General features: G+C 38.1%; 7 protein-coding genes and 1 pseudogene across 8 annotated transcripts; 2 read left to right on the top strand and 6 right to left on the bottom strand.

Moving 5' to 3' along the window:
• Positions 1 to 780: 780 nt before the first annotated feature.
• On the bottom strand, positions 781 to 3,106 carry LOC106412598 (annotated as a pseudogene).
• A 233-nt stretch (positions 3,107 to 3,339) lies between these two features.
• On the bottom strand, positions 3,340 to 5,473 carry LOC125589879 (mannan endo-1,4-beta-mannosidase 7-like). The gene is made up of 5 exons (XM_048762519.1): positions 5,018 to 5,473; positions 4,543 to 4,737; positions 4,327 to 4,449; positions 4,012 to 4,214; positions 3,340 to 3,906 (listed from the first exon to the last, which is right to left on the bottom strand). Exons 1-5 carry the CDS (start codon positions 5,345 to 5,347, stop codon positions 3,468 to 3,470), a joined length of 1,290 nt encoding a protein of 429 aa, XP_048618476.1. The 5' UTR covers positions 5,348 to 5,473; the 3' UTR covers positions 3,340 to 3,467.
• Positions 5,474 to 13,314: 7,841 nt separating this feature from the next.
• On the bottom strand, positions 13,315 to 15,795 carry LOC106413904 (GTPase ERA-like, chloroplastic). Of its 2 annotated transcripts, XM_022705443.2 has the most exons (9): positions 15,347 to 15,794; positions 15,117 to 15,262; positions 14,917 to 15,057; positions 14,701 to 14,817; positions 14,452 to 14,577; positions 14,206 to 14,304; positions 14,003 to 14,104; positions 13,682 to 13,762; positions 13,315 to 13,592 (listed from the first exon to the last, which is right to left on the bottom strand). In XM_022705443.2, exons 1-9 carry the CDS (start codon positions 15,744 to 15,746, stop codon positions 13,506 to 13,508), a joined length of 1,299 nt encoding a protein of 432 aa, XP_022561164.2. In that variant the 5' UTR covers positions 15,747 to 15,794; the 3' UTR covers positions 13,315 to 13,505. The 2 variants fall into 2 exon arrangements, with proteins under 2 accessions (XP_022561164.2, XP_048618475.1); XM_048762518.1 differs by lacking the exon at positions 13,315 to 13,592 and having other exon boundaries at positions 13,681 to 13,901; positions 15,347 to 15,795.
• A 1,704-nt stretch (positions 15,796 to 17,499) lies between these two features.
• Positions 17,500 to 18,357, top strand: LOC106412597. Its single transcript, XM_013853518.1, has 2 exons — positions 17,500 to 17,707; positions 17,777 to 18,357. Exons 1-2 carry the CDS (start codon positions 17,500 to 17,502, stop codon positions 18,355 to 18,357), a joined length of 789 nt encoding a protein of 262 aa, XP_013708972.1.
• Positions 18,358 to 20,746: 2,389 nt separating this feature from the next.
• Positions 20,747 to 21,229, top strand: LOC106412596 (uncharacterized mitochondrial protein AtMg00810-like). Its single transcript, XM_013853517.1, has one exon. It carries the CDS (start codon positions 20,747 to 20,749, stop codon positions 21,227 to 21,229), a length of 483 nt encoding a protein of 160 aa, XP_013708971.1.
• A 554-nt stretch (positions 21,230 to 21,783) lies between these two features.
• On the bottom strand, positions 21,784 to 22,290 carry BNAC07G16740D. Its single transcript, XM_013854640.3, has one exon. It carries the CDS (start codon positions 22,282 to 22,284, stop codon positions 21,958 to 21,960), a length of 327 nt encoding a protein of 108 aa, XP_013710094.1. The 5' UTR covers positions 22,285 to 22,290; the 3' UTR covers positions 21,784 to 21,957.
• Positions 22,291 to 22,601: 311 nt separating this feature from the next.
• Positions 22,602 to 24,290, bottom strand: LOC106413903 (pentatricopeptide repeat-containing protein At5g66500, mitochondrial). Its single transcript, XM_013854635.3, has one exon. It carries the CDS (start codon positions 24,261 to 24,263, stop codon positions 22,680 to 22,682), a length of 1,584 nt encoding a protein of 527 aa, XP_013710089.1. The 5' UTR covers positions 24,264 to 24,290; the 3' UTR covers positions 22,602 to 22,679.
• Positions 24,291 to 24,334: 44 nt separating this feature from the next.
• Positions 24,335 to 26,111, bottom strand: LOC125589878 (gamma carbonic anhydrase 3, mitochondrial-like). The gene is made up of 5 exons (XM_048762517.1): positions 25,887 to 26,111; positions 25,433 to 25,576; positions 25,225 to 25,350; positions 24,980 to 25,131; positions 24,335 to 24,879 (listed from the first exon to the last, which is right to left on the bottom strand). Exons 1-5 carry the CDS (start codon positions 25,996 to 25,998, stop codon positions 24,640 to 24,642), a joined length of 774 nt encoding a protein of 257 aa, XP_048618474.1. The 5' UTR covers positions 25,999 to 26,111; the 3' UTR covers positions 24,335 to 24,639.
• Between the last annotated feature and the right edge of the window lie 137 nt (positions 26,112 to 26,248).

Genomic DNA, 26,248 nt, shown 5'->3' with positions numbered 1-26,248 from the left:
ATCTCAATGTCATTCATTAAAATGATCATAAACACGCATAATTTAAACGGATGAAACCGTACATGTTCATGATCTCATGAAAAGTAATTCCATAACATACTTAACATTAAAGTTCAAGAAAAAACATACTTAACATTGTTGAATAGTTAATGGGTGAACTAATTAAATCTAGAATCTGATATAATTGTTAAATTAACTCTATGATCTCTATAATGAAATCTACCCAAACCATAATATAGATTTAGTTTAATTCAACCCTAGTATGTTTTCTTAGAGAGAAAAAAAAAGAAACACTAACCTTAATCCATGCTTAATGAAAATAAAATGAAATCAATTCACCAACTAATTTTCTCCTTTCCTTCCATTGATCTTTCACTTTGATGATTCTTTTTGATGGACAAAAAGCCAAGTTTTTAATACAATTTGGTTTTTATGTTGTAGTTATTTTATGTCATATATTTCATTTTACATGGATTTATATATTTAACTAAGAGAGACCAATTAATACCTAACATCATACATATATCTTTACATATTTTTTTTGGAAAAAAAATATATTTATTGCATAATGAAAAGACACAACAATATAGAAATAGACATCCTTTGATATTTTAACTTCTTTCCAACAAATGAAATTTTGGGATAAAAAGACACACGCATTCACATTAATTTGGATTCATATTATTAAATAGAAAAAAAAAACTGTTCATTGCATTAGACACATTAATATAGAAAGATACATCTTTTTACATTGTAACTTCTTTTCAACTAATGCAATTTTAGGATAAAAAGACACAATCATCATTCATATTAATTTGGATTCCTGTTATTAATACAAAAAAATCGGTTCGTGCTTAAAAGACACATCGGTATAAAAATATACATCTTTGACATTTTAACGTTTTTCCAACTAATCCAATTTTTAGGATAAAAAGACACAATCTTTTAACATTAATTGAGATTGTTATTATTAATAGATAGTTAGAAACATATTAGAATTAAAGATCACAAAATTTGAATGGACCAGGAATCTCTCTTCATCTCACAACCGTATCTAAGAGGCTCAGCACCAGATACTAGTAATTCCAACACACTGTATATATCTTCAGTTTGTGGATGGGAACGACCGCCAGATGCAAAAGCTGAAACCCGATCCTTGATCAAAATCGAAGACCATCCTGGCTCTTTGATCACGCCTTTAGATTTCATACTCTTCCTCACAATTGCAGCCTCTTTCCACCTCTAAAACCCTCTCCGCCGCCCTTCTTCCACGTTCAACGTCTCTTTTGGCCGTACACGCTCTGAGAAGCGTGGTCCATACTACATCATCCTTCTCACACGGCATCTCGTCGATCATCTTCTCTGCTTCGCTTAGCCGTCCTGCTCGGCATAACAGATCAACCATACAACCATAGTGTTCTTTGGCTGGACTCATGTTGTACTTGTCTTGCATCAAGTTGAAATAGTGAAAACCTAGGCCAAGCAGACCCGAATGAGAGCAAGCGGTGAGAACGCTGATGAAAGATACATCGTCGGGTCTGAAACCGACCTTTAGACTCTTCTCGAACAGATCGATAGCTTCTTTGCTCTTTCCATGTTCTGCGTATCTATTGATCATAGCCGTCAAAGCAACAATATCAGCTCCTCTTTCTGTTTCTTTAAAAACCTTGGAAGCTTCTACGATACTTCCACATTTCGAGTACATATTAATCAGCGCGCTACGAACCGTGGGGCTCTGTTCTAAACCGAGATAAAGCGCAAGCGCGTGAACTTGCCTGCCTTGCTCAAGAACCGCCATGTTCCCCGAAACGCTCAGCAAACTAGCGAGAGCGAAATCCGTAGGCTTCGTCCCTGACCGTCTCATCCACGAGAAATACTCAAAACCTTCTTCCGCAAAGCCGGCTTGAGAGTACCCTCCGATGATCGTGCTCCACGAAATGATGTCTCTGCATCTCATTCCTCGAAACAGAACAGAAGCAGAGTTCAACTCGCCGCACGTCGAATACATATTCATCATCGAGTTGCTCACTGACAAATAATCTCCCAGGCCTAGAGAGATGACATTATCGTGGAGCTGCTCGCCCCAAACAAGTCTAGAGAGACTCGCGCAAGCAGCAAACGCGGACGCAAACGTTTGTTCATTTGGAGGTACATCAGAGTTTCTCATCTCCAAGAATGTTTTGACAGCGTTTTCTTCTTGACCTATACGGCTATAAGCAGTGATAAGGCTCGTCCACGAAACAACATCCCTCTCTCTCATACTCTCAAACAAACGCAGCCCGTCTTTGCATCTCCCCGCATTCGGTGTACATCGTGAAGAGCGAGTTAGCCACGTCGAGGACGGCGCCGAAGCCTTTCGATATCACATGAGTATGAATCCCCCGTCCGTATTGAACTTGGCGCAGACCGGCACAAGCCTTCAAGGCGATCGCAAACGTGAAAGTATCAGGTAGTCCTTCGAACCTCGACGACATCTCGGAGAAGTACATAAGCCCTTCCTTGTGACGGCCAGCGTGAACAAGTCCCGTGATGATGGTTGTCCATGTGACTGTGTTTCGATAAGGCAGTTCGCTGAAAAGTCTGCAACTCTTGTCGATCATTCCATTTCCTTTGTACAAATTCAATAAAGAACTTGCCACGTAGACATCGCTAAGGAGATGGGTTTTGTGTGCAAAAGCATGTAAAGATTCTCCGAATGGAAAGTTGGAAGTTAGACCACAAGCCTTGAGTGCAACGCTTAGCACGTGGGAATCGGCGGAGACACGAGGATCATCGACGTGCATTGCAGAGAAGAGAAGGAGTGCTTCGTCGTAGTTTGTTGCAGCTATGTATCCCTGAATGATGGTTGTCCATGAATAGACATCTCTGTGTGGCATTTTATCGAACACTTGGCGAGCATCTCTCAGTTTTCCGGACCCGACGAGAGTCTTGAGTTGATCATTCAACTGATTCGAGACAAGGGAGGCCCGTTTCTCAACGGAAGCTGTGCAAAAATGTCGGAATCTGCCGCCATTTCTCACAAGAGTAATCATTCTGTGGGGTTCTCTTACTCGACGGATGTGACTGCCTTGTTGTCTAGACGACGGAGGTGCCCGCCACATAGTTTCAATCTATGTTACGAAAACGGCACGTCGTTCTAATTTCACAAAATCATTACTTTCATTAGCTAATTACATGATTTCACCTAATACAGAGATTAAACCACACATACAATAAAGTTTATTTTTTTTTTACACACAATAAAGTTTGATGGATCTTGTCTCCCCCACCCTGCCAATTATCATAAATCAAAGTGTTTTTCTTTTCTCTTTGTCCATTATTACTACTAATAAAGTATCATTACCGAGGGAAAATAACTATCACTATAACTTTTCTTGGACAAGCTGAGAACTAACGATTAGAAAGTCATCTCTAGAACATTTTCTAAATAAAAAGTAAAATATTACAAGAAGGCCCCGCTAGATTTTTCAATTTTGAATATTGTGACCTCCTTTTCTTACTGGTCCATAGCCTCTGGCTCTCTTCCATTTCTCCACATTGATCATCCTTGCGAAGATTCTCCGAATGAGAGTCAACTTGCGCGATTGCTGAGCAATGACGTTAACAGTTGAGGAGCTTTGGCTAAGTATGATCCCATACCCATCTTGAAAATTATCCATTCCGTTTCCCAAAAGTTGCCAGAACAATCCTCCTGCCGCTGATCCTCCTCGTTTCGCAGACTCGTAAATCTTGCCATACACTGTGTTGAAGACAGCGTCTCTCTGCGCGGAGCCTGCTTTCTTCGTTGATTTGCCGAACTCTGCTAAGATTATGGGTTTGTGAAGAACGTTCTGAGCGTCTTGGATGTGTGCGTCCAGCCATTTGTTTAAGAATTCCATTTGGGATTGCTCGTTCGAGTCTACAAACCTGCACACAACAAAACAACAAAAATAATACTTAGTTAGACATTGTGGTTTTTCTTTCTAACTGATTGGTGTAAAAATACATTTATGGACATTATTAATTTATTACCATTCGTCTGGGTAAGAGTGAACCGTGACGAAATCAATGCCCGGGATCCGGTTATTGGCGATGAAATCGGTTCCAAACTGGCCTGGTGGGTTCAGAGTCTTGCTTTGTGGTGAGGACTGACCGTAGAAACCTTCAAGTCCAGCTTCAAGCAGATGGTTTCTGTCTAGTGATTTCACATGAGCAGCCATTTCAGTAATCCAAGCCTGTTTTATAATTGACAATATAAAACAAACCAACAAGTTAGATCCCATAAATAAAAGAAAAAAGACATATAAATTATTATAGGTATGAAAATATATGTTTTTAAGGTGAAACCTGAATGGTTCTTCCGGTTGGATCTGAGGGGCAACGAGGCTCGTTCATGAGCTCCCAAGCCATAATGGTCGGGTCATCTCTGTAATGAACTTTGGTAAAAGTATTGAATCTGTTCAGCACAGCCTGCAAGTAGATTTCAAAAGCTTTAGCTGAGAAAGCCATCATTTCTTTTTATTTTGCGTTGGGTGGAATGGTATACAAGTGAGAGAATGAAACCTTGATATGGTTCTTGTAGAAATCTTTAACAAGAAAGTCTGTGAAGAAGTCGTCTTCAGAAGATACAGGACGGCCACGACTTCTAGCCCAGTCCACATATTGCTTCTTCCCTCCAAAGCTCACGTAGTTATTGGCAAAGCTGAGTATGATCTTTATCCCATGCCTTCTTGCTTCAGCTATCGCAAAATCCAAACCCTTTTTCACCATTAAAAAAAATAAAAAAGCTGAGTATGATCTTTATCCCATGCCTTCTTGCTTCAGCTATCGCAAAATCCAAACCCTTTTTCACCATTAAAAAAAATAAAATCAAAATCTTTAGAAAGAAACATCGACAGAGAATCTCAAACCTTGGCCACAAGATCCACCGACTAAAACCATAAACAAAGTAAATCGGTTTTTCATCTTAATAATTAGTCGTGTGAGTATATTTAATATCTGATCTAAACCACATATGGTCTTAGTCTAGTGGCGTTACCTGAAACATATCTTCATTGTAAGAGCCAGGGGAATACTGGAGAGGCCTGTAACCGCCGTCACTGAAGGCCCAGGTTCGAGCGACGGTCAGTCCATGGCGAGACGCTTCTTGGAAGGCGGCGGAGATCTTAGGCCTTTGGGAAGGATCGGAGGCAACGTACATGAGCCAATAGGCATTGAAGCCATTAGCGTAATAAGGATAGCCATTGAGGCTAAACTGAACACCTTTCGTTCTCACGAACCCATCTCTCGAAAACGCATCTGCTCCGAGCTTCAAATAGCTTTGTTGGATCAGGATCGATAGGATTGTAACCAGACACAGAGGCTTCATTTTCTCCTATTTTATGTCGTCGTTGTTGTTGTTGTGTTCTCTTACACTCTTCTTCTTCTGGCTTGTCTTTAAGTGGGTATTTATGGACACCGTTTTAAAGCATAAATCTCATTTAAGAGTGTGATGATAATACACGCATATTCATGTATTTGCAATTTATACGAGGGCTTTTCGCAGAATTGACATCTAAACTATTAAAACTAAAGTACAAATTTGAAATAACCCTGATTTTTCCTAAAAAATTACAATTTCATGCCACTGAGTAATTAAGATGTATTTATTTAAAACAATATATAAATTAATTATTTTGCTGAACCATTTCCTAATCTACGCAAACTATACCAGTACGGTTCGATTGGACTTGGTCCATATATATCAAAACTATGAGTTTAACTATTCATTATTGATAGTGCTCATATTATATATCGTACTAGGAAGTTTTTATAATAAATCCAAGACCTAGCATTATACAGTAGTATCCATTTTATGGCATATAGAATAATTGGTTTAATCTTTAAATACATGTATTTGCAACAATCTATCAAACCGGTTTAATATAGTTTGTTACAACGTTCACCACAGATTATAGTATCGGTGGCATACGAAGTCATTGGTTTAGTAATTGCAAACAAATTCTTTTCACAACAAACTTGGTCTTGGTGTACAATTCAAAAATCAATTTGTATACCGAAATATCTATCAAAATTAGTTACGAAAATCTAAACTTAACAATGTTGATCAACGAATAAAAAAAAATATCCCAAAACGAGATTATAGAAACTCAATATATATACATACCTACCACCCACGTATTAAAAGATTTCCTAATAACAGTAAAAATATTTTAAATATTATAGGTTGTTCACAAAAATCTTTAACATATTAACTAATTTACTTATCTACACCTAAAATCAAGCATATATATTTTCCGTGATACACTCTGTTTTAAAATTCTACCTTTTAAATATTTTATAAAATTTATTTCCAATTATAAACTTTAAAAAAGAATATTCAAAAGTATAAAATCCCTACAATCAATGAAAGTTTAAATATGAAATTAATTAGCTCACTAACCATGCCATCGTCCTATACATATACATTTATTACCATCTACTCTTTTTTTGCATCCAAAACACACAATTAACATAAAAAAGACCACTAACCGAGGTTTTATTCTTCTTAAGGAAGCAATTACTGAAGAGCGTACCAGTGATCATATGATTCTATGTTTGATTAGGTTTGCTAAAATCAGCTTTTACAAAAGTATTAAAAATTCTTTTAGTTTCTTTGTGAACAAAATTCCACTTAACAAGTGAAAACTCAACATTACGTTTTCTTTATGGGAAATAGGAGATGTACAAATCATAAATGCAGTTGATGCTTCAGTTGTGACTCTCAACCCAGCCATGAAAGAAGCTATTGACTTTCATCTTAATCTCATGGACTAACAAAATCTTGAAAATATTTTGTTTTAATTACAGAATGATAAACGATGATCTTCCTATTGCTCTTTGTGAGAGAAATAGTGACAAGAAGTTGATTAAGCATCAAGTTGATTAAGCATCAAGTCAGACCCATCTCTGAAATTTTGGCAGCAGTTGAGGTAAAATTTTAATATTTTGAGATATTTTACAGCGGTCTTATTGTGATTAGATGATTAACATATTGTGTCCGCGAGTACATATAGACCGGTTGAAATTTGAAAAAACAACCATGGAATTATGAATTCTGTCATGCATGTTTTAATTATCCAAGTTTTGTTTATATAGTTAGATATTGCACTTCTAACATGTCCAAAATGTATAAGTGTAAAAATTATTAGTAATAAAATATTTTAAACTGATTTAAAATTTTACCCAAAACATCATAAAATTAATAATACGTTCAAATCATAAAATAATATATGAAAGAAATGTTAATATAAATCTGACAGGACATGGTACATTTAACACATGGATCAAATTATTATCTGTATAACTACATAGGGTACTGCAATATATGGTCTCAACAATAAAATAAACTAAATTAGTAAAAATGCAACAATTAAATTATTATGTTTTAAAATGTTTATATATATTCTAAAAGAAATACCCGCACGGGTGTGCGGGTTAAGCTCTAGTATAACTTAAAGTCAAACACAAAACTAACCTCTTTTTTTTTTGAAAATTGGTTTTGCCCTATTCACCCCACAAGTTCATATAATTTACGAAAATGCCATCAATTTTTTTTTATTTTTTTTTCGAAAATGACATTTTTACTCTCTCACCCTCATCATCTTCAAGTAATTACAAGATTGTCATTGTCATCAATACCACAACCACCATGAACAACCAATTTGAAGCTCTTAATGCTCCCAAAATCGATTTACCCTTCTTCTTTTTCCATTCTTGTGAACTAAACACAACATATCTCTCACTTTCTCTCCACAATGAGCTAAAAAAACCCAAGATTTTGATTCTAAATTTTTTATGGTTCATAGAGTCATAGAAGCTAACGATTCTGGGTGGGTTACTTTCGTTTGTGATTCTGTGTGCTTGGAGAAGCCTTATGTATGCTAAGGAACTTATCTCACCAATTTAAGGTATGACATCGAGTTTTTTTTCAGATCTGTTCGTCAGACGACTTACTTGGGAAGTCGTCTGGCTGTAGACAACTTACCTGGAAGTCGTCTGGTCAACGCAGAGGTTATTTTTGCAATTGACTTAGAAATCTGTAACCTGAGACGACTGAAAGTTAAGTCGTATGTTTTTGTTTGGTTTCAAAAAAATTTCCAAAGAACCTAGACGACTTACATTTCAGTCGTCATAGGTTAGTTTTGCATTTGACTGGATAATTTCAGAAGTTTGACTTCCCCAGACGACTTACATTTCAGTCGTCTGGCGAAAATTAAAATAATAATATTTTTTTAAAAGTAGACGACTTACAATTAAGTCGTCATAGGTTAGTTTTGCAATTGAAAAAAAAACTTCAAAATTTAATTATACACAGACGACTTATACTTCAGTCGTCCACGAGACGACTTACTTGTAAGTCGTCCAGGATTTTTTTCTGAGATTCTGGTCAAACCTCGTAAATCCTGGACGACTTACATTTCAGTCGTCTCGTGGACGACTGAATTATAAGTCGTCTGTATATAATTAAATCTTGAAGTTTTTTTTTTCAATTGCAAAACTAACCTATGACGACTTAACTGTAAGTCGTCTACTTTAAAAAAAATATTATTATTTTAATTTTCACTAGACGACTGAAATGTAAGTCGTCCAGAAAAGTCAAACTTCTGAAATTATCCAGTCAAATGCAAAACTAACCTATGACGACTGAAATGTAAGTCGTCTAGCTTTTTTGGAGTTTTTTTTTTAGCCAAACAATAGTAGACGACTTATTTTTCAGTCGTCCGAAATAACAGATTTCAAAGTCAATTGCAAAAATAACCTCTGTGTTGACCAGACGACGTATAGTTTAGTCGTCTGGACAACTTAGATTGAAGTCGTCCGCGTCTTCTCCGCTAGTTTTTAAGTCTTCTACGTTAGTTTTTGAATAACTTGTATTTTTAAGAGTGATAAGTAACTTCAAGATATGTAAAACTCATATTTACAAAATATGTTCTCTCCCTTAGTTTTACTAAATTTGACTAAGTTTTTCAACGCAAACTTATAATAAAATATGATATGCTTTGACTAGTTACTATTGTTTGTTTCCATCTCTTAAGTATTATTGTTATAGACAATAATAATGACTATTGTTATGAGTTGGAAGAAGTGTTAAAATACTTCTTAAAATGTTGTATCAATATAAAGCTACCAACATTCTTGTTTATTAAGATGAGAAAAAGGCCATTGGAGTTTATTATTGCATATGAGAGATCCAAAGATAAGAAAAAGGCTACTGAAGTCTATTATTTCATTGATTTGTAAATGTGTAAACACATTGTTAGCACATTTAATACATCTTGGAAAACATTATTACTGATTTTACAAAAAATTCACAACTAAAAGAGTAGACATGCAATTCACAAAACAGACCACAAACAAAACTATTATAGATCATTCCTCTACAAAGACAAGCTTGAATTCCACTTGAGTAGACAAGACCACACGACTTTTAAGAAGTCCAAACGACTTCTAAGAAGTCCAGACGACTTCCAAGAAGTTCAGACGACTTCCAAGAAGTTCAGACGACTTTGTCAGAAGACTTTTAGGAAGTTCAGACGATTTCCAGACGACTTTACAGGAAGTCCAGACGACTTTACAGGAAGTCCAGACGACTTTGTCAGAAGACTTCCAAGAAGTCCAGACGACTTCCAGACGACTTCCAGACGACTAACAGGTAAGTCGTCCCAGAAGTCTTCCAGATCTGAAAAACCTGCATATTAAATCCAGATCTGAAAAACCTGCATATCCAAAAACGTTCAAAAGGCTTAAAAACAGAAAAAATGAGTGAAAGATTAGATAAATCTATCTTTACAGAACACACAAAAATACATATCTAAAAATAATAGATCTACCTTTAAATTAGTGGAAGATGAGTACCATCTAATTAAAAACCTGCAAAAAAGATAGATTAGTAAGAAAGACATGAGACAAAACTGGAAAATTCATATAAAGTTTGGTGTTTTCAAGTCAAAGAGATTAGAGTGGGTTTGGAGAGTTTTAGTTTGGGAAAAAAGTAAGAACTTTATACAACAAGAAATTACCAAATGAAGAAAAATCAGACATAAGAACTTATCAAAACGCTCAGATCTATTATGAAAGGGAGACTTCGTCAGAAGACTTCCATGAAGTTCAGATGACTTCCTGGAAGTCCAGACGACTTCCTGGAAGTCCAGACGACTTCCAGAGACGACTTCCAGACGACTAACAGGTAAGTCGTCCAAGAAGTCTTCCAGATCTGAAAAACCTGCATATCAAATCCAGATCTGAAAAATCTGCATATCCAAAAACGTTCAAATGACTTAAAAATAGAGAAAATGAGTGGAAGATTAGATAAATCTACATTTATAGAACACACAAAAATACATATCTAAAATTAATAGATTTACCTTTAAATTAATGGAAGATGAGTACCATTTGATTAAAAAACTGTAAAAGAGATAGATTTGTAAGAAATACATGAGACAAAACTGAAAAATTCATATAAAGTTTGGTGTTTTCAAGTCAAAGAGATTAGAGAGAAGTTGGAGAGTTTTAGAATGATGAACATTACATTTTTGTTGCAGCCATTCGAGAGGAGGAGAGAGAATGTGTAAATTTTTCTTTATATAGGGAGACAAAAAATCCAATTAGATTAAATATTTTTTACTCAGACGACTTCCTGGACGACTTACATTTCAGTCGTCTGGTGAAGAAATTAAAACAGACGACTTACATGTAAGTCGTCCAGAAGAGTTTAATATTTTTAGCGGAAAATTAAATATTTTTAGCGGGAAACTAAAATAGAAGACTTTCCAGACGACTTACAAGTAAGTCGTCTGGTTTAAATTATTTAAGCGGGAAAATAATTTTTTTAAAAAATTTTAGGCGGGAATATTTGGACGACTTACATGTAAGTCATCTGTTTTAATTTCTTCACCAGACGACTGAAATGTAAGTCGTCCGAGTAAATTATTCAACAGACGACTAAAATATACGTCGTCCGAGTAAATTATTCAACAGACGACTGAAATATAAGTCGTCCACACCCTAAACATAACCCCTAAACTTAATTATCTAATTAAAGACTTCATAAAATCAAATCAAACTTGAAAAGTGTTTACTATACACATAAATAAACACATATAGGTGAAAACTAATTTTTGAAAAAAACATTTTAGTTTTCCAAAATCTAACCCTAACAATACATACAATACTACAACATATGTTTGCCAAACTCCTAAACCAAAGTATTTCATGATTCACTACTTCCACTCATCTATCTTCAAGACAAATCAATTTTATCATATCTTAATTTATATCACTTAAAACTGTTTATAATTACTTGATTTTTATTTTTCACGCATCAAAATATTTTTTTACAAGATTTATAAATTATTTTTAAAATAAACCGGTACCAGACGACTTACACTTCAATCGTCCAGACGACTTCCAACATCTCAGACGACTCAGACGATTTACTAGGGCTATATTCGTAAAAATGGCTTCTGTTTTTTTGTTTGGTCACAAGGGGCTGAGCTGTAATTTCACTAGGCTTTTAGGTTAGTTTTGCATTTGATTCAAGTTTGGGTATAAGTTTGGGGTTAAAATCAAGTTGTGGGTTAGTTTTGGCAAAAACCCCTTTATATGAGTGGTTGATTACTGAATGGTATTATTTCTCCAAATTTTAAATTGTTGTAGTATAAGGAAATTAATGGTGTGTTATAAATCATAAATCTCATAATATCAGTTACGCTTCAAATGGTAAAAACAGTTCTAACCGAACAGATCATATCATATCATATCATGCTGATCAAACAGGACAAGTGCAGATCAAGCGGGACAAGTGCAGATCAAACGGATCATGCAGGAGAGAAACAGATCAAACCGATCAAATAATTTATTATAACTTATGAATGACAAAATCAGTTCAAAACTATGGATCATATATTATAACAATAAAATTACACCTAGATATATAACAAATATCTTAAATGTTATAGGATCGGCCAAAATACCTGTAAATGTTTTATAAGATACTTATACTTCTTTTATTTTCTTTTTAGGGGATCAAGATTTTCTTGAGAAAACCGGTAGGTTACACTAATATTGAACTTTTGGTTAAATTTAGCACCGGGAAACTCTCTACCAGTGGGTGTAAAATAATTGAAACGGTAATTAGTCATGAAAATTATTTGATCGTACAATTCAATAAATACACGTTCTCGGTTAAGATTTCATTTAAAATTGTCTTCTCTCAATAGATTTACAAAATTTCAATCATTTACCTATATATTAACTATTTTAAAACATAAAAAATATTAACTACTTACCTTTGTTGATATTTATGCAAAAAAATTTATATCTTCTTCCTTTGAAAATGTTGTGTTTTGTCGGCGATTGAACATCATGCTTATAATTTTAAAACAACACAAACAGTATTAGTGTAAACTATATAGTTTGAACTAATCATTGTACATTATTTATAAAATCAGATAAATATATTTTAAAGTCAAGTATTTGTAACAAAATTATTTTTTATCAAAAAGAAAAAAAAAACAGATCAACACCACCAAATGTTAGCGGATGAGATATGGATGCAGATTTCCCGTTTTTTCCACACAAAAAAAAATATTGAACTGCATGCAGATCTCCCGCTTAAACTGTTTTTCCAAACAGAAAAACGTGAATGGTGAATGTATTGTGGGAGAACTGAACGTATACAAGAGCACTTGTCCTGCCCTTCCATTCATAACTTACTGTCACACTTAAACTTTGAAAAGGTGTTTTACGTAGGAAGTAAAGCAGGTGATTCCGCCAATTTTGGTCCGAATCAATCAAAGGTACAAAGAAAGCGTGAAATCAGCGACAGAGTCCCCACTTAACACGCAAGCGTAACCGTACACATGCCTTAATGCTTCAGCATCGGATCATGTTACACGTGGCAGCGTTTCGTAGGTTCTTGTAGCAGTAACCCACGCGTCTTTCCACTCATGGATACAGAGCCCCTCTAACTTTTACTTGATTGACCCTTCCTGGCTTTATGGGTCGGTGCATCTCTATAATTTAATTTAAAGGCCATACAGACACTCATGTGCCGTTGCTCTCTAGATTTTTTCAGTTGGTTTGACGACAAAATGAGCGGTTCTAACTTTCCACCGACTCAACCAATTCACTCTACTACGTATCACTCGCCATAAATTACGGCCAGCTTTTAGAAAAGTAAAATTTTATTGTAATTGTTTATATATTACCGTGTATTAGGTTGAGAGTCTACTAACTACCTGTGACTATGAAATGAGATTAATATTCTGTGGTTAGTTAGTGGAACAAAACAAAAGAAGAAAGAGTTTTATTTTTCAGATGAATCATCTTGAGATTAAAGACAAAAAGCATTTCTGAGGCTGAGCCGTATCGATTAATACATACAAAACAAAACAAAAATGGGGAAAAAGCTGACCTGTCTTGCCATTTGCACTTTCTACCCTTGTTCATATCCCATTTGAAGCCGATCAATACACACTACTTACTTACATAGCTCGGATCTGTCCTCCATAGCCATAGTATTTGAGAAGTCCCTCATCTTGTCTCCAGTTCTCCTTCACTCTCACTTCCACCTTCATTCCCCCATTTTATACGTGTAATCAATCATATGTTCATTTGATATTTATACATGTAAATGATTCATGAACATTTTTAAGCGCACCTCAAGGAAGACTTTTTTCTGAAGGAAATCTTCAATGTCTAGTCGAGCAGCCGTTGCTAGCGTTTTCAAAGCCTTCCCTTCCTATAGTATATCACATTGAAACCCATTTCAGCTAACTTAGTCAGAGATAAACTTGTCTCCGGTTGAGACCTTATTGATCTTTGAGCAGAACAGCTAATAAACTGGTATGCACTTTATTATGAATGTCCACAAAACCTAGCTACAACATGTTATAACAAGAGGCCTAAGATCACAAGGATTTCTCAATGCAAATCAGCATTTAACGTTTTGATGTTTAAGGGTTGTAAATGTAATACTTACTTTTCCGATAAGGATGATCTTCTGAGAATTTTTATCCACGACTACTTCAACTTGAATAAAATCTTTTGCAGCTGGTCTAGTTTTGTAGCTCAGCACGTTCACCTGCCACATCGAAGCAATAAGCAAACATGACTTAAGCCCACAAGTTATTAATAGGACTCGAGAGAGAGAGAAGAAACAAGGTTGCAAACTTGTCAGCTTACCTGACATGCATAAGGAACTTCATTTCGGTACTGCATAAATATCTTCTCTCTAACGATCTCAGCAACAAAGAATCTCTCCGGGTGCTCACTCACAATATCCTAGAGAGTCCAATACCCGTATATGACATTAAGCAAGCAAATTTGTTGCATGTGTAAATACAAATAAACCTCACAATATTAAGCAAATTAGTCATGAGCTCTGGTATACAAGAGCACAGGAGAGAGTTTATTTTTTTCAAAATATACCTTGGGATAATAAGGTGGGCCAAAGGGAAGTTTGGATAAGATCCACTCTTTCACGTCCTCCACTCCATGTCCGTACTTAGCACTAACAGGCATAACTTCATCAACATCTGTAAAATTTTCATACCACTGCAAAGGAGGAGTTGCAGCATCTATTAAGCAAAGAATATTTACTATGACTCCACCAAATATGGATCTCAAGTTTTAATATAGTGAAGTACATTCTAGAATGGTGGTAACCAAGAAACTCACCTGGAGTTTCTTGGCAATCTCACCAGGTTTGATGAGATCTTTCTTATTCATAACAAGCAGCATGGGTGGCCTCTTCTTTTCGAGATCTCCCAAGCCCTCTTTCAAGACTTGGTCTATCTAGCTAGCGCATAAACACAATCCAATAGAATTATGAGAGGAGAGGGAATAATACTAAACTTAACTCAGTCCAGGGCGAATCTAAATCAAGCAGCATACATTAGCAGGAGTTTTACAAGCATCAACAAGAATGACAACGCAGTCGGCGTTGATGGCAGCATCACGAACATTCTTCATCATCATAGTGTCTAACCTGTGCATCTTCTTCTCGATTACACCAGGCGTATCATAAAGTATCATCTGCAACACAAGATTGCTTCTTAATTTCTAATGTATAACAAGAGAGAAAGGATTCAAACCTGATAATCAGGGGTGGAACAGATGCCGAGAATCCGATGCCTCGTGGTTTGAGGCTTATCAGTAACAATGGAGATCTTCTGACCAATCATTTGATTCGAAAGCGTGCTTTTCCCCACGTTCGGCATCCCAACCACCGCCACGTATCCTATTTTATTATTATAATAATAATACCATCATCATCATCATCATCATCCTAAAAATCGATTAGGAATAGGAGAAAAAAACAAACCGCTGCGATGATTGGTATCAGGAGGAGTGTGGCCGAGCTCCTCCTCCATCTCGTAATCGTCTAGCAACGCCATGTTTCTGTCCGGTTTCATGCTCAGCGAGAGCAGACTCGCCTCGTCACTCATATCCTCTTCCTCCTCTTCTTCTTCATTTTCTATTTGCGATTGCTCAACCTCCGTTTGCCTAATCCATAGTTTCTTCGAGGAGGCGAGTTCCGTCGTCCGAGGACCGTAGCTAATAACGGTACCATTGTTATGCGCTTGAAGATGCGATTTGGTCAATCTCCTCCGACGACGACTATCGATGTTTTGATGTGGATAGAAATTACGGTTTTCGACTGCGGAAGGGGAGAAGAATTTGTAGCGGGAAAGAGTGGGCGAAACGTGCGGAGTGGCCGCCATTGTTGTTTTTTCGAATTGATAGCTCTCTCACTCGCTCACTGGTTTGTGATTAGCCGAGGAACGAAATATGATCTTCATACGACGTCGTTTCTTCTTTTCTTATTTAAGTTAACACCCAATTTTATAATAATATAGCAAATTGCTACCTCAATTATATTTTAGTGCTTAGAAACTCCTTTGAGGAACACTAATAAACATGAAAAGAAGAATCAGAGGCAAACACCAGACGTTGGCTAACATTGCAAACCAGTGAAAGACACGAACCAACCAACCAAATTGGTCTCTGACCAATAATCTCTGCTGCATGTAGCTGCTGTGTTATTTCCTCAACGTGTTCTACTATTCATTCTCTAGGAACAAGGTAAAAAAAAACAATTCATATTCATATCCCTCTATTCACAAGGCCTAAAGCTCAAACTCATCCCCTTTAGCTCAGTTTCTATGTTTCTAACTGAACTCTGCGTCCGCTGTCTGGTGAATGTTGGTAGTTCTTGAAGCGAAGCACATGAAGCTTTTTTAAAGTCAGATTACTGAATTAGTATGATGAAGTAGTTCTCACTCGTAGCATGGACTAATTAATGCATGTATCTCTTAAGTATACAGGATTCCTAAGGCAAAAAGGCTACTTAACAGCCGGAATAAAAGTAGTGATACACTTGAAAACAAAAGACGAGGGGATCCAGGAACTGGCTTAAAATTCGGGATCCAGGAACTGGCTTAAAATTCTGGTTTTGAGATACGTTATAAATGTCAGACTGACATCATAACAACTTCTCGTATTAAAAATGGTTAGTAACAGGGGCGGATCTAGAAATATATTTTATATGGGGCACAAATATATAATTTAATTAAAATAATTAGACAGTTTTATGGTATTATTATAAATTATTATATTTTTACAGTAAATATTTTAACTAATTAAATATTCATTATTTTCCGAATTTTTTTTTACAAAAATTAGAACGTTTATCTTTAAAAGATATATATATATATATATATATATGTATATATTAAGTTTTTAATGCATTTTATATGAGTTAATAATAGTAAATTATAAACTCTTAGAAAATATATTAAATCACTGAATAGTTAATCAAATAAAATAATATATTTATTATCAGATTTAATGCTTTTAATATGTATAAAGCAGAAAATATGTATCTTCTAAAAATAGAAGGAGTACAAAATAAGTAATTGGAAATTCAAAATTGATATTTACAGTGCAAAGCTGAACATATTAGACATGTATAACAAATTTAATAAATTTAAGAGAACAAGAAATGCGAAGAATTAAATATGAAATCAGACATTTGACAAAGAAAGAGTAATTGCACACGTTAAATTTGACAACAACAAAATAAATAAGATAAAAAATGGGTGACCTCATTTATGATTTAACCAAATAAGCTTGATTCACATACTCAAAATTATGTTACAAACAAAAATTTATAAAGTTAGTATGGAGCACGTGCCTCACCTTCTATACAACTAGATCCGCCCCTGGTTAGTAAGCAGAATAATAGAATATGCCAAATGATCTCCTATATTCTTGGATCTAAAGCTAGTTTAGAGGAACTGACAAACGAACTTGTGGTATTTAAAGATTATGTCTTGTACATTGTTAAGGCAACGGAAATACATAAGTTAACATGGTATCAGAGCTATAAGCTCTTGAGAACTTCTTCCTCTCTCTTTTTCTTCTCCTTAAACTCTCCTCTTTTCTCTTCTCAATCTCTTTTCTCAAGACCGATCAATGGCCGCCCCAAATCCCCCCGAGCGTGCCTTTGGCGTCACAAACATCAAAAATCACATCCCTCTCATTCTCGACTTTGAAGAACACAACTATGACGATTGGCGTGAGTTGTTCCTCACTCACTGTCTCGCGTTTGATGTACTCGGTCACATCGACGGCACATCTCTCCCTGCTAACGATGATGACACACCATGGAAGAAGAAAGACGGCTTGGTCAAGCTCTGACTCTACGGAACCTTGACCCAACCACTGTTTCGAAGTACGTTCCAAAATGAAGGCTCGGCTCGCGACATTTGGCTACGTATTGAGAATCAATTCAAGAACAATAAAGAAGTCCGCGCAATCAAGCTTGATCATGACTTACGAACCACGGAGATTGGACATCGCACAGTGCAAGAGTACTGCCAGACCCTGAAATCTACCTCAGATCTATTGGCCAATCTCGACGCTCCAGTCCCAGACCGTACCCTAGTCATGTATCTCATCAATGGTTTGAACGAGAAGTTTGAAAACATCATCAATGTCATCAAACACAAGGAACCCTTTCCAACGTTTGACTCCGCAAAAACAATGCTTCTCAATGAAGAGACACGACTTAAGAAGGGAAACAAAACTCCAGTGACATCAGACAATGCGTCTTCCCCGACAGTTCTCGTAGCCACCACTGACAAACCGCAAACACAATGCTTCAACAATGGAAACAGAAAGCAAAACAACAGAGGTCGTGGTCGTGGACGTAACAACCATCAAAGGAACAACAACTTGAACAACAATTGTAACAACAGCTGGAACTCGTTGTGGCCATTACCTTACATGTCAGGACCAATGATGCAGTGGCCCAACTACACAACGCCCTAGATACAGCAACATTCTAGAGGCATTCTCGGCTCAGCTCCACAACGTCCTCCTCAGGCTCTCCTCACTGACGCTCAATACCAGCCTACCACAGACTTTGCCCACGCCTTCAATACCATGACATTGGCTGATCCTGGTGCAGCAAACTGGTACATGGATTCAGGAGCTACAAACCACTTAGCTTCGACGTCAGGTATATTAAATTATGTTCTTAAAAACTGCACCGGAACTACAGTCATGGTTGGTAACGGTTCTCGCATTCCTATATCTTCCTCTGGCTCTGCTCATTTAACATCTTCATCTCGTCCTTTGTCATTACAAAATGTGCTTGTTGCTCCTAATAACATTAAGAATCTTATTTCTGTTCGTCGGTTTACAAACGATAATTGGTGTTCGGTTGAATTTGACCCCTTTGGTTTCTCTATAAAGGATCTCAACACCAAGAAGATTCTGCTCCGCAGTGACAGCTCGGGAGAGCTATACTCGGTGCCTTGCCAAATAAATAAACCGAGAACACCTCATCAAGCTCTTGTTGTTGACTCTCCATATCTATGGCATAAAAGGCTCGCTCATGTCAACAATGCCTCTCTTCGCACTTTGATTTCTAAAAATTCTATCTCTTGTGATACAGACAAGCTTCCTCTTTGTTGCGAGGCTTGTCAACTGGGTAAACACTTGAAACTTCCATTTTTTAATTCATATAAGACTGTTTCTTCTCCCTTTGAATTGGTACATTCTGATTTATGGACATCATCAATCTCAAGCAACAGTGGATTTCGATATTATGTGTTTTTCTTAGATCATTATTCTCATTTTTGTGGGTATATCCTTTAAGAAGAAAATCAGAAGTGTTTTCCAAATTCACTCACTTCTCTGCCTTTGTTAAAACGCAGTTTCATACCACTATTCAGTCCTTTCAATGCGATAACGGTGGCAAGTATAACAATACCAAGTTTCACAACTTCTTCTCTTCCAATGGTATTGTGGTCCGATTTTCGTGTCCTCACACTTCTCAACAGAACGGCCGTTCTGAGAGAATGATACGAACAATCAATAACTCAATCAGGACCCTTCTCTTCCAAGCTCTCCTATCACCAACGTATTGGGTGGAAGCACTTCACACTGCTGTTCACCTTCTCAATATTCTCCCATCCTCTTCTATTCAAAACAAAGTGCCTTACACCCTTCTTTACCACAAAGAGCCTTCTTACTCTCACCTCAAAACTTTCGGCTGCCTCTGTTTTCCAAATTTGAATCATTCTTACCTTCACAAACTAGCAGCCAGATCAACACCATGTCTCTTCCTTGGTTACCCTACCAACCACAAAGGCTACTGCTGCCTTGATCTAACACCCATAAAAATCATTTTGTCACGCCATGTGATATTTGATGAATCTATATTCCCTTTAGCTCAAACAGAAACCACTCAAATCTCTCAGCCGTATGGTTTTCTTGACACCAACCCGGAGCCATCTCCAGTGTTTCAAAATATACTGGAGTCACCAATGGCTTCGGCTACTTCTCCCCTAACGGCAACAACTCTTCCTCCTCCTCTGATCGTTCCTCCCCCTGCTCCTCCTCAACGTCACTCGATGACAACCAGAAGCATAGATGGAACGATAAAACAGAGAACGGTTCTAAACCTTAACACTTCCACAGTCTCTCCCATTCCAACCAGCCACTTAAAAGCTCTACAAGATCCTAACTGGAACCCTTCTATGACTGTTGAGTACGATGCTTTGATTAAGAATAAGACATTTAATCTTGTTTGTCGTCCTCCTGATGCTAACATTGTGTGTTCCATGTGGCTCTATAAGCATAAACATGATGCAGATGAGAATATTTGACGTCACAAATCTCGCCTTGTAGCCAACGGAAAGTCACAAGAACATGGGCTCGACTATGACGAAACATTTAGTCATGTCGTGAAGCCGGTTACAATTCGATCAGTTCTCCATCTAGCTCTGCAGAGATCGTGGGAGGTTCACCATTTGGACGTCAAGAATGTGTTTCTTCATGGAACTCTTGATAAGCATGTGTACATGCACCAGCCGCCAGGTATGATAGATGAGTCCAAGCCGCAGCACGTTTGCAAACTGGAGAAAGCTATCTACGGCTTGAAGCAAGCCCCCCGGTCTTGGAATGCACGATTCTCGTCCTTTGTCGAACGTCTTGGCTTCCGAAAAAATACTAGTGATACGTCTCTGTTCACCTATAGCAAAGGAATAGACGAAGCTTTTATTCTTCTCTACGTAGACGACATTCTCCTCACTACCTCCTCCGCGCAACTTCGTCATGTTCTTACAACCTTGCTCAAGAAGGAGTTTGAGATGTCGGACGAGGGAAAGCTAAATTTTTTTTGGGTGTCAAAGTGGATTACAACGACAAAGGCATGTTTCTAAGTCAGTCGGCTTACGCCAAAGAAATCTTGCAACGTGCTGGAATGCAAGATTGTAAACCAATAACCACACCCGTCGACATAAAGTCCAAGCTTTCTCAAGAAGGAGGCGACAAGATAACTGACTCAACTCTATACCGCAGTCTTGCTGGTGCCCTGCAGTATTTCACACTGACTAGACCTGATATCCAGTATGCTGTCCACCAGCTCTGTTTGTTCATGCAAGATCCGCGGGTCACTCATCTCACTGCACTCAAGCGAGTCTTACGGTATCTTCAGGGAACTCTGTCACACGGCTTACAACTACATAAATCAAGCTCAAACGTCCTCACAGCCTACACTGGGCAGGATGCCCAGACACAAGACGATCGACATCAGGCTACTGCATCTACATCGGAGACAACCTCATATTCTGGTCCTCCAAGCGCCAGCCTACAGTCTCGAGATCAAGTTCAGAAGCAGAATACAAGGGCATAGCAAATGTAGTTGCGGAGACGGGCTGGATAAGAAACCTTCTCCTTGAACACAAATGTCCAATCACCACTGCCACACTTGTCTACTGCGATAACATCAGTGCAGTGTATCTCTCCAACAATCCCGTGAAGCATCAAAGAATGAAACATGTTGAGATTGACATACACTTTGTTCGTGAGAAGGTTAATATGGGTCAAGTTCTGAGTTCTACACGTCCCTTCCTCTTCACAATATCCAGACATATTCACTAAAGTGTTGCCTACAACTCTCTTCAACGATTTCAAATCCAGTCTATCCGTTCGGGCGCCAAACGATTAGACTGAGGGGGAGTAATAGAATATGCCAAACGATCTCCTATATTCTTGGATCTAAAGCTAGTTTAGAGGAACTGACAAACGAACTTGTGGTACTTAAAGATTACGTCTTGTACATTGTTAAGGCAAGGGAGATACATAAGTTAACACAAAACAGATCCAAAATGGTTACCATCATAAAACCTCTCCAGAGTTTGTGTGAATTTTCAGCTCCTAAATCATCTTCTACTTCTGTGTTGGCTGTTGCTTGTAAAGCTTACTGATTGATCTTTATTAAACTTGAAAAAAATTAGACATGGATTGATCCACACAAAGAAAAGAGAGAGCAAACATTGTGAACTTAGAGACGAGCTTTCCACTTTGATCACAAACCGAAACTAAATCTACAAAGCAACATCTCTCTTTTCTCCATAGAATCTATTTGTAATATATGACAGGACCATTTGAAGTAGCATCCCAAACTCCTCCTTCTTTCACATACTCCAGGTACCTAGAGAACTCTGGTTTCGCTGTCGTTGTGGTCTTCTTTTTTGTCTTCTTCTTCTTCTTCTGTGATCCAATATCGAAGAAACTCAAAAGCGGGTGAACTGAACGTCCAGTTTTTTCCACTGGTTTCTTCACCTCTGCTGGAACGCTCTGCACTTTCCCTTCTAAAAGCCTAACCCCTGCTGCTTCTTCTTCTTTCTCACCACCCAGCTTCTTGTAGCCGCCTCGGTCCTTCCTCGTGCTCAAGGCTCTAATCATCGTCTTCTCTGATTAAGTCTCTGTTGGAAGTTTAGTTGAATCTCTTATGGTGATGTGTTTTTTAAGATACAGAGAACGAGTCAAGTGCGGAGGGGTTTGATAAGGACACATCTTTTGACTTCTCTTGTCCTAATCCATTATCTTAAAATTACCTGTGACATTGGCCATTCACCTACTTCTAATCGCCGGTCAATGCTGCTCCATTCTGACTATGTCTTCTTTTGGTTTTTGACTTTTAGAACAAAGAGACAATTCAACAGCAATGCTTTGGTGGGGATTTTTTTTTCTGTTTCTTTTCATAAAACACTAGCTCAACTGCTCAAGTGTAGTATAAAGTGTTTAATAAAAAAAAAGATGACGACTGATGCTGAAAAAAAAAAACAAAGAGTGAAGATTCACATGAATGAACTGTGTCCAGCTGCTTTAGCCAAACCTTTCTTATTCAACTTCTCCCTCATTTCTTCAACCAAATCCCACTTCCCAATCGCTGCGTAGAAATTCGAAACCAACACATAGACGCTTGCCTTCTCATCATGACCCTTCTCCTCCATAACCCTCCTTGCTGCATACTCCCCTCGCGTTACATCCATATTAAGACTACAAGCACTAAGTACCGCGACCCATATAGCACAAGGAAGGTTGTTTCCATTATCGTTCATTCTCTCGACTAATCTCCATATCTCCTCTGTATCACCAGCCTTGCTTAAGATATCGATGAAGCATACGTAATGCTCTGTTCCTGGTAACAGCCCATACTTCTCCTTCATCATACCAAAACATTCCTTACCTTCTTCAACTAACCCCGCGTGCGCACACGCCGATAAAACAACGAGGAACGTCACTGAATTGGGTAAAACTCCTCTTCCTTCTTCGCACATTTCCCTGAAGGTTTCAAGCGCTTTGACGCCGTCCCCGTTAACCCCATACGCATCTATCATACTCGTCCAAGAGACCACGGTTTTCGACTTAATAGCTCTGAACACAGCACACGCTTGCACGATCTGACCACATTTGCCGTACATATCCATCAAGCCGTTGCACAGCTTCGAATCCGAAAGGAAGCCATTGCGCAAGGCGACGCAGTGTATCTGTTTACCGATCCACAGATCAGAGTTGTCAGAGCAGCTAGCGAGAGAGCTAACGAGCACTCTCGCGTTGGGTCTCCGCCTACTCATAAGCGATAATGCGTCCTTGTAGTTTCGGTTTCGTATGCAGCCTGATAACAAAGAGTTCAACATCACCTCGTCCGTATGAACATTCAGACTGAAATAAACCTTCATGGCCTCACTCATCAGCCCTACGCTAGAGTAGAAACTAATCATCGAAGTTCCTAAGACAACGAGATCGCGTCCGGTGACCACCACCACGGCGTGGACTTGCTTCCCTTGCTGCAGAATCTTGAGAGAGGCGCATGTTTTGACAACAGAACACAAAGTGAACTCGCTGATTGAGACTTTTTCGCTACACATAGCTGCGAAAACGCCGAGAGCTTCTTTGCCCTTACCGTTTCGAAGGAAACCGGAAAGCAGAGCGTTCCACGATACAACGTCTTTATCCTCGACGCTATCGAACACAGCAACGGAGTCAGCCAAGCTCCCGTGCTTTGAGTACATGTCGATAAGCGCAGTTTTGGATATGGTTCCTGTCTCGGCGCCTTGTTTGATCATCAAGGCGTGAACTTGGCGTCCTGTTTGTGGATAGGACGAGAGGGCACAGGCGCCGAGAACAGGAGTGAAGGTGTGCGAGGTGAGAACAGGGCTGGCTCGATGCATCTTAACGAAGAGACCCAAGGTTCCATCTGGGTTTCCTCCGCGGAGGTAAGACGAGAGCTGAGAGTTAAGCGATGAGAGGTCTCGTTGCGGCAATTCGTCGAACAGGTGATCGGCATGGACTGCAAAATTACGCGCGAGCGCAGCTCTCCATAGTAAATTCGTTGATTTACCGGAAGCATCACCGAAGCGAGACAGACATGCGAACATGTGAAAGGAAGAAGGTGATACTCAGTGGCTTATGATAGAAGCAAGCAGAACCCTAATAGCAAATCTCTATATGAGCATGTCAAAGCAAAAGGTCATATTCCATCTCAAAACTGAGAAATGACTGTTCCAACCACTTATTACACAACATAATAAAAGATCCATCCAAAACTATCCTCCCACAACTTTTTTCCTTGCAAGAGAACAAAAACCCTCAAAATCTTTAACAGAGAAATAGAATGTCTTTAAAGCTGAAAATTTTACTTTCCAAAGTAAGCGCTGGTCAATCAAAGGACCTTGAGCTCAAGAATTCTTTATCGGAGAAGCATTGAAATGAAGTTCTTGTTTTCTTTTCAAATCTAGCACGAATCAAAACTTCTCAAGCTGATTTTGGTACATGTTCAGAGAGACTGAGATCACTGAGTACTGAGTCGTATTCTGCATCGCGAGAGTTCTTCTTGTAAAGAAGCTTCTTGAAATCAGTCTCGTCCAAGTTCTTAGTGTTTTCTCCGGCGTGCGCTTGAGCTAAGTTGGAACAATCCACAGCCGAACTAGAGAAGAAGGCCTTTTCCTCTTCAGTCACCTTCCTCAGAAATCTAGCTGGATTCCCTCCCCAAACCTGTTTTTAAAAAAGTTAAAAGCAAGACCGAGACCACAGACTTCACCAGAGCAAACAACAAAGTTGGGATAATAATAAGAGTGTGTGTGTGTGTAGGAACCTCGCCGGAGGGAATTCTAGTGTTCTGCCTGACAAGAGCTCCTGACTCAACCATGGCTTGCTTTTCAACATGAGCTCCATCTAAGACCGTTGCACTTGCACCAATATAGGACCCGTCATCGACAGTGCACCCATGTAAAACAGCACTATGACCTGCCCCAGGATTCAACTTGCTTTATCCATTACTTTAACTAACTATGAAATTCACACTTGAGTTAGAGACAGGAAATGGATTGAGAATCTTACCAATAGTGACATTGTCTCCAATGAGAGTAGGCAAGACCTTGCCGCTCAAGTTGGACTTGGCAACGTGGACAAGAGTGTTATCTTGGATATTGGTCCCAGCGCCGACACTGATGCTGTTAGCATCTCCTGCAGAATGAGCCGTTCAAAGAGTGTGTTTGTTTATCAAAAGAAAGACTATTTGATTGAGATGGTAAAAGTAGTTAGTTACCTCTCAAGACGCATCCATACCAAATGGAGGAAGCTGGTCCCACATGGACATTACCAATGAGAGAAGCGCTAGGAGCAACGAACGCCTGCTTGTCGACACTAGGGGATTTGTCAAAAACATTCATAAGCGTGCGGTGCCTGGATACTGGAAAAAACAAAGGAGTTTCAGAAGTAAGACGAAGCTTCACAGGCTGGAGAAAGTGAATCAATCACAATAGGTAGACAAATACAGAGAACACTAACAAACAATTGAAGAGAATCGCTTTCAGCAATCTTTTTAAAATATATAAGAAACGATTGATTTGTTTCAAATAGGAAAAGAGCACATATAGAGATGAAATCAATAACAATAGCATAATCAATCGATCGATAAAGCATCAAGATGAGAGAGAACTTGGGATCAAACAAGGATTGGATTGGAATGGGAAAGTAAGAAGGATGGAAAGAGATAGTACGTTGTTCTCGGAAGTGATTTTTGCCTTGGAGGCGACAACCCAGCCGATCAAGTGCTTGACCCGTTTCCCGGATCCAGAACCCCACGCTGTACAATGCCCTTCCCATCACCATCCTCTTCTTCGTCAACGATATGAAATCCGAAAAAGGCTTCGAAGAACTAGAGAGAGAGAGACTACGACGCTCGTTGGTTTTCTGCTTAAATTCCGGTTATTATCCAGTTCGCCTTGTTAATTCATTCCGGTTAAAGTAATTTCGGTTAAGTAATTCCGGTTTTAGCCGGTTCATCATCGGTATTCTTTTGGTAAGTTCTTTTTTTCTCTTTTGTCAGGTGCCCAGACACATACTACTACTACAGTTACAA

The sequence above is a fragment of the Brassica napus genome, chromosome C7 (assembly GCF_020379485.1).
Source record: "Brassica napus cultivar Da-Ae chromosome C7, Da-Ae, whole genome shotgun sequence".
Taxonomy (NCBI): domain Eukaryota; kingdom Viridiplantae; phylum Streptophyta; class Magnoliopsida; order Brassicales; family Brassicaceae; genus Brassica; species Brassica napus.
This window is presented reverse-complemented; position numbering and strand designations above follow the sequence as displayed.

Bases quoted from the DNA above. Each gene is read 5' to 3' on its own strand.
- LOC125589878 (XM_048762517.1), bottom strand. From the start codon at position 25,998: ATGGTGATGGGAAGGGCATTGTACAGCGTGGGGTTCTGGATCCGGGAA. The intron at 25,577-25,886 runs GTACTATCTCTT...TGTTTTTTCCAG, and splicing joins AAATCACTTCCGAGAACAAC to TATCCAGGCACCGCACGCTT. The intron at 25,351-25,432 runs GTAACTAACTAC...CTCATTCTGCAG, and splicing joins GTATGGATGCGTCTTGAGAG to GAGATGCTAACAGCATCAGT.
- LOC125589879 (XM_048762519.1), bottom strand. From the start codon at position 5,347: ATGAAGCCTCTGTGTCTGGTTACAATCCTATCGATCCTGATCCAACAA. The intron at 4,450-4,542 runs GTTTCATTCTCT...ATCTACTTGCAG, and splicing joins TCTACAAGAACCATATCAAG to GCTGTGCTGAACAGATTCAA. The intron at 4,215-4,326 runs GTTTCACCTTAA...ATTATAAAACAG, and splicing joins CAACCGGAAGAACCATTCAG to GCTTGGATTACTGAAATGGC.
- LOC106413904 (XM_022705443.2), bottom strand. From the start codon at position 15,746: ATGGCGGCCACTCCGCACGTTTCGCCCACTCTTTCCCGCTACAAATTC. The intron at 15,058-15,116 runs GTTTGAATCCTT...CTTGTGTTGCAG, and splicing joins GTTCCACCCCTGATTATCAG to ATGATACTTTATGATACGCC. The intron at 14,578-14,700 runs GTGAGTTTCTTG...CCTCCTTTGCAG, and splicing joins AGATTGCCAAGAAACTCCAG to TGGTATGAAAATTTTACAGA.
- LOC106412596 (XM_013853517.1), top strand. From the start codon at position 20,747: ATGTTTCTAAGTCAGTCGGCTTACGCCAAAGAAATCTTGCAACGTGCT.
- BNAC07G16740D (XM_013854640.3), bottom strand. From the start codon at position 22,284: ATGATTAGAGCCTTGAGCACGAGGAAGGACCGAGGCGGCTACAAGAAG.
- LOC106413903 (XM_013854635.3), bottom strand. From the start codon at position 24,263: ATGTTCGCATGTCTGTCTCGCTTCGGTGATGCTTCCGGTAAATCAACG.
- LOC106412597 (XM_013853518.1), top strand. From the start codon at position 17,500: ATGGCCGCCCCAAATCCCCCCGAGCGTGCCTTTGGCGTCACAAACATC. The intron at 17,708-17,776 runs GCTTGGTCAAGC...TCCAAAATGAAG, and splicing joins ACCATGGAAGAAGAAAGACG to GCTCGGCTCGCGACATTTGG.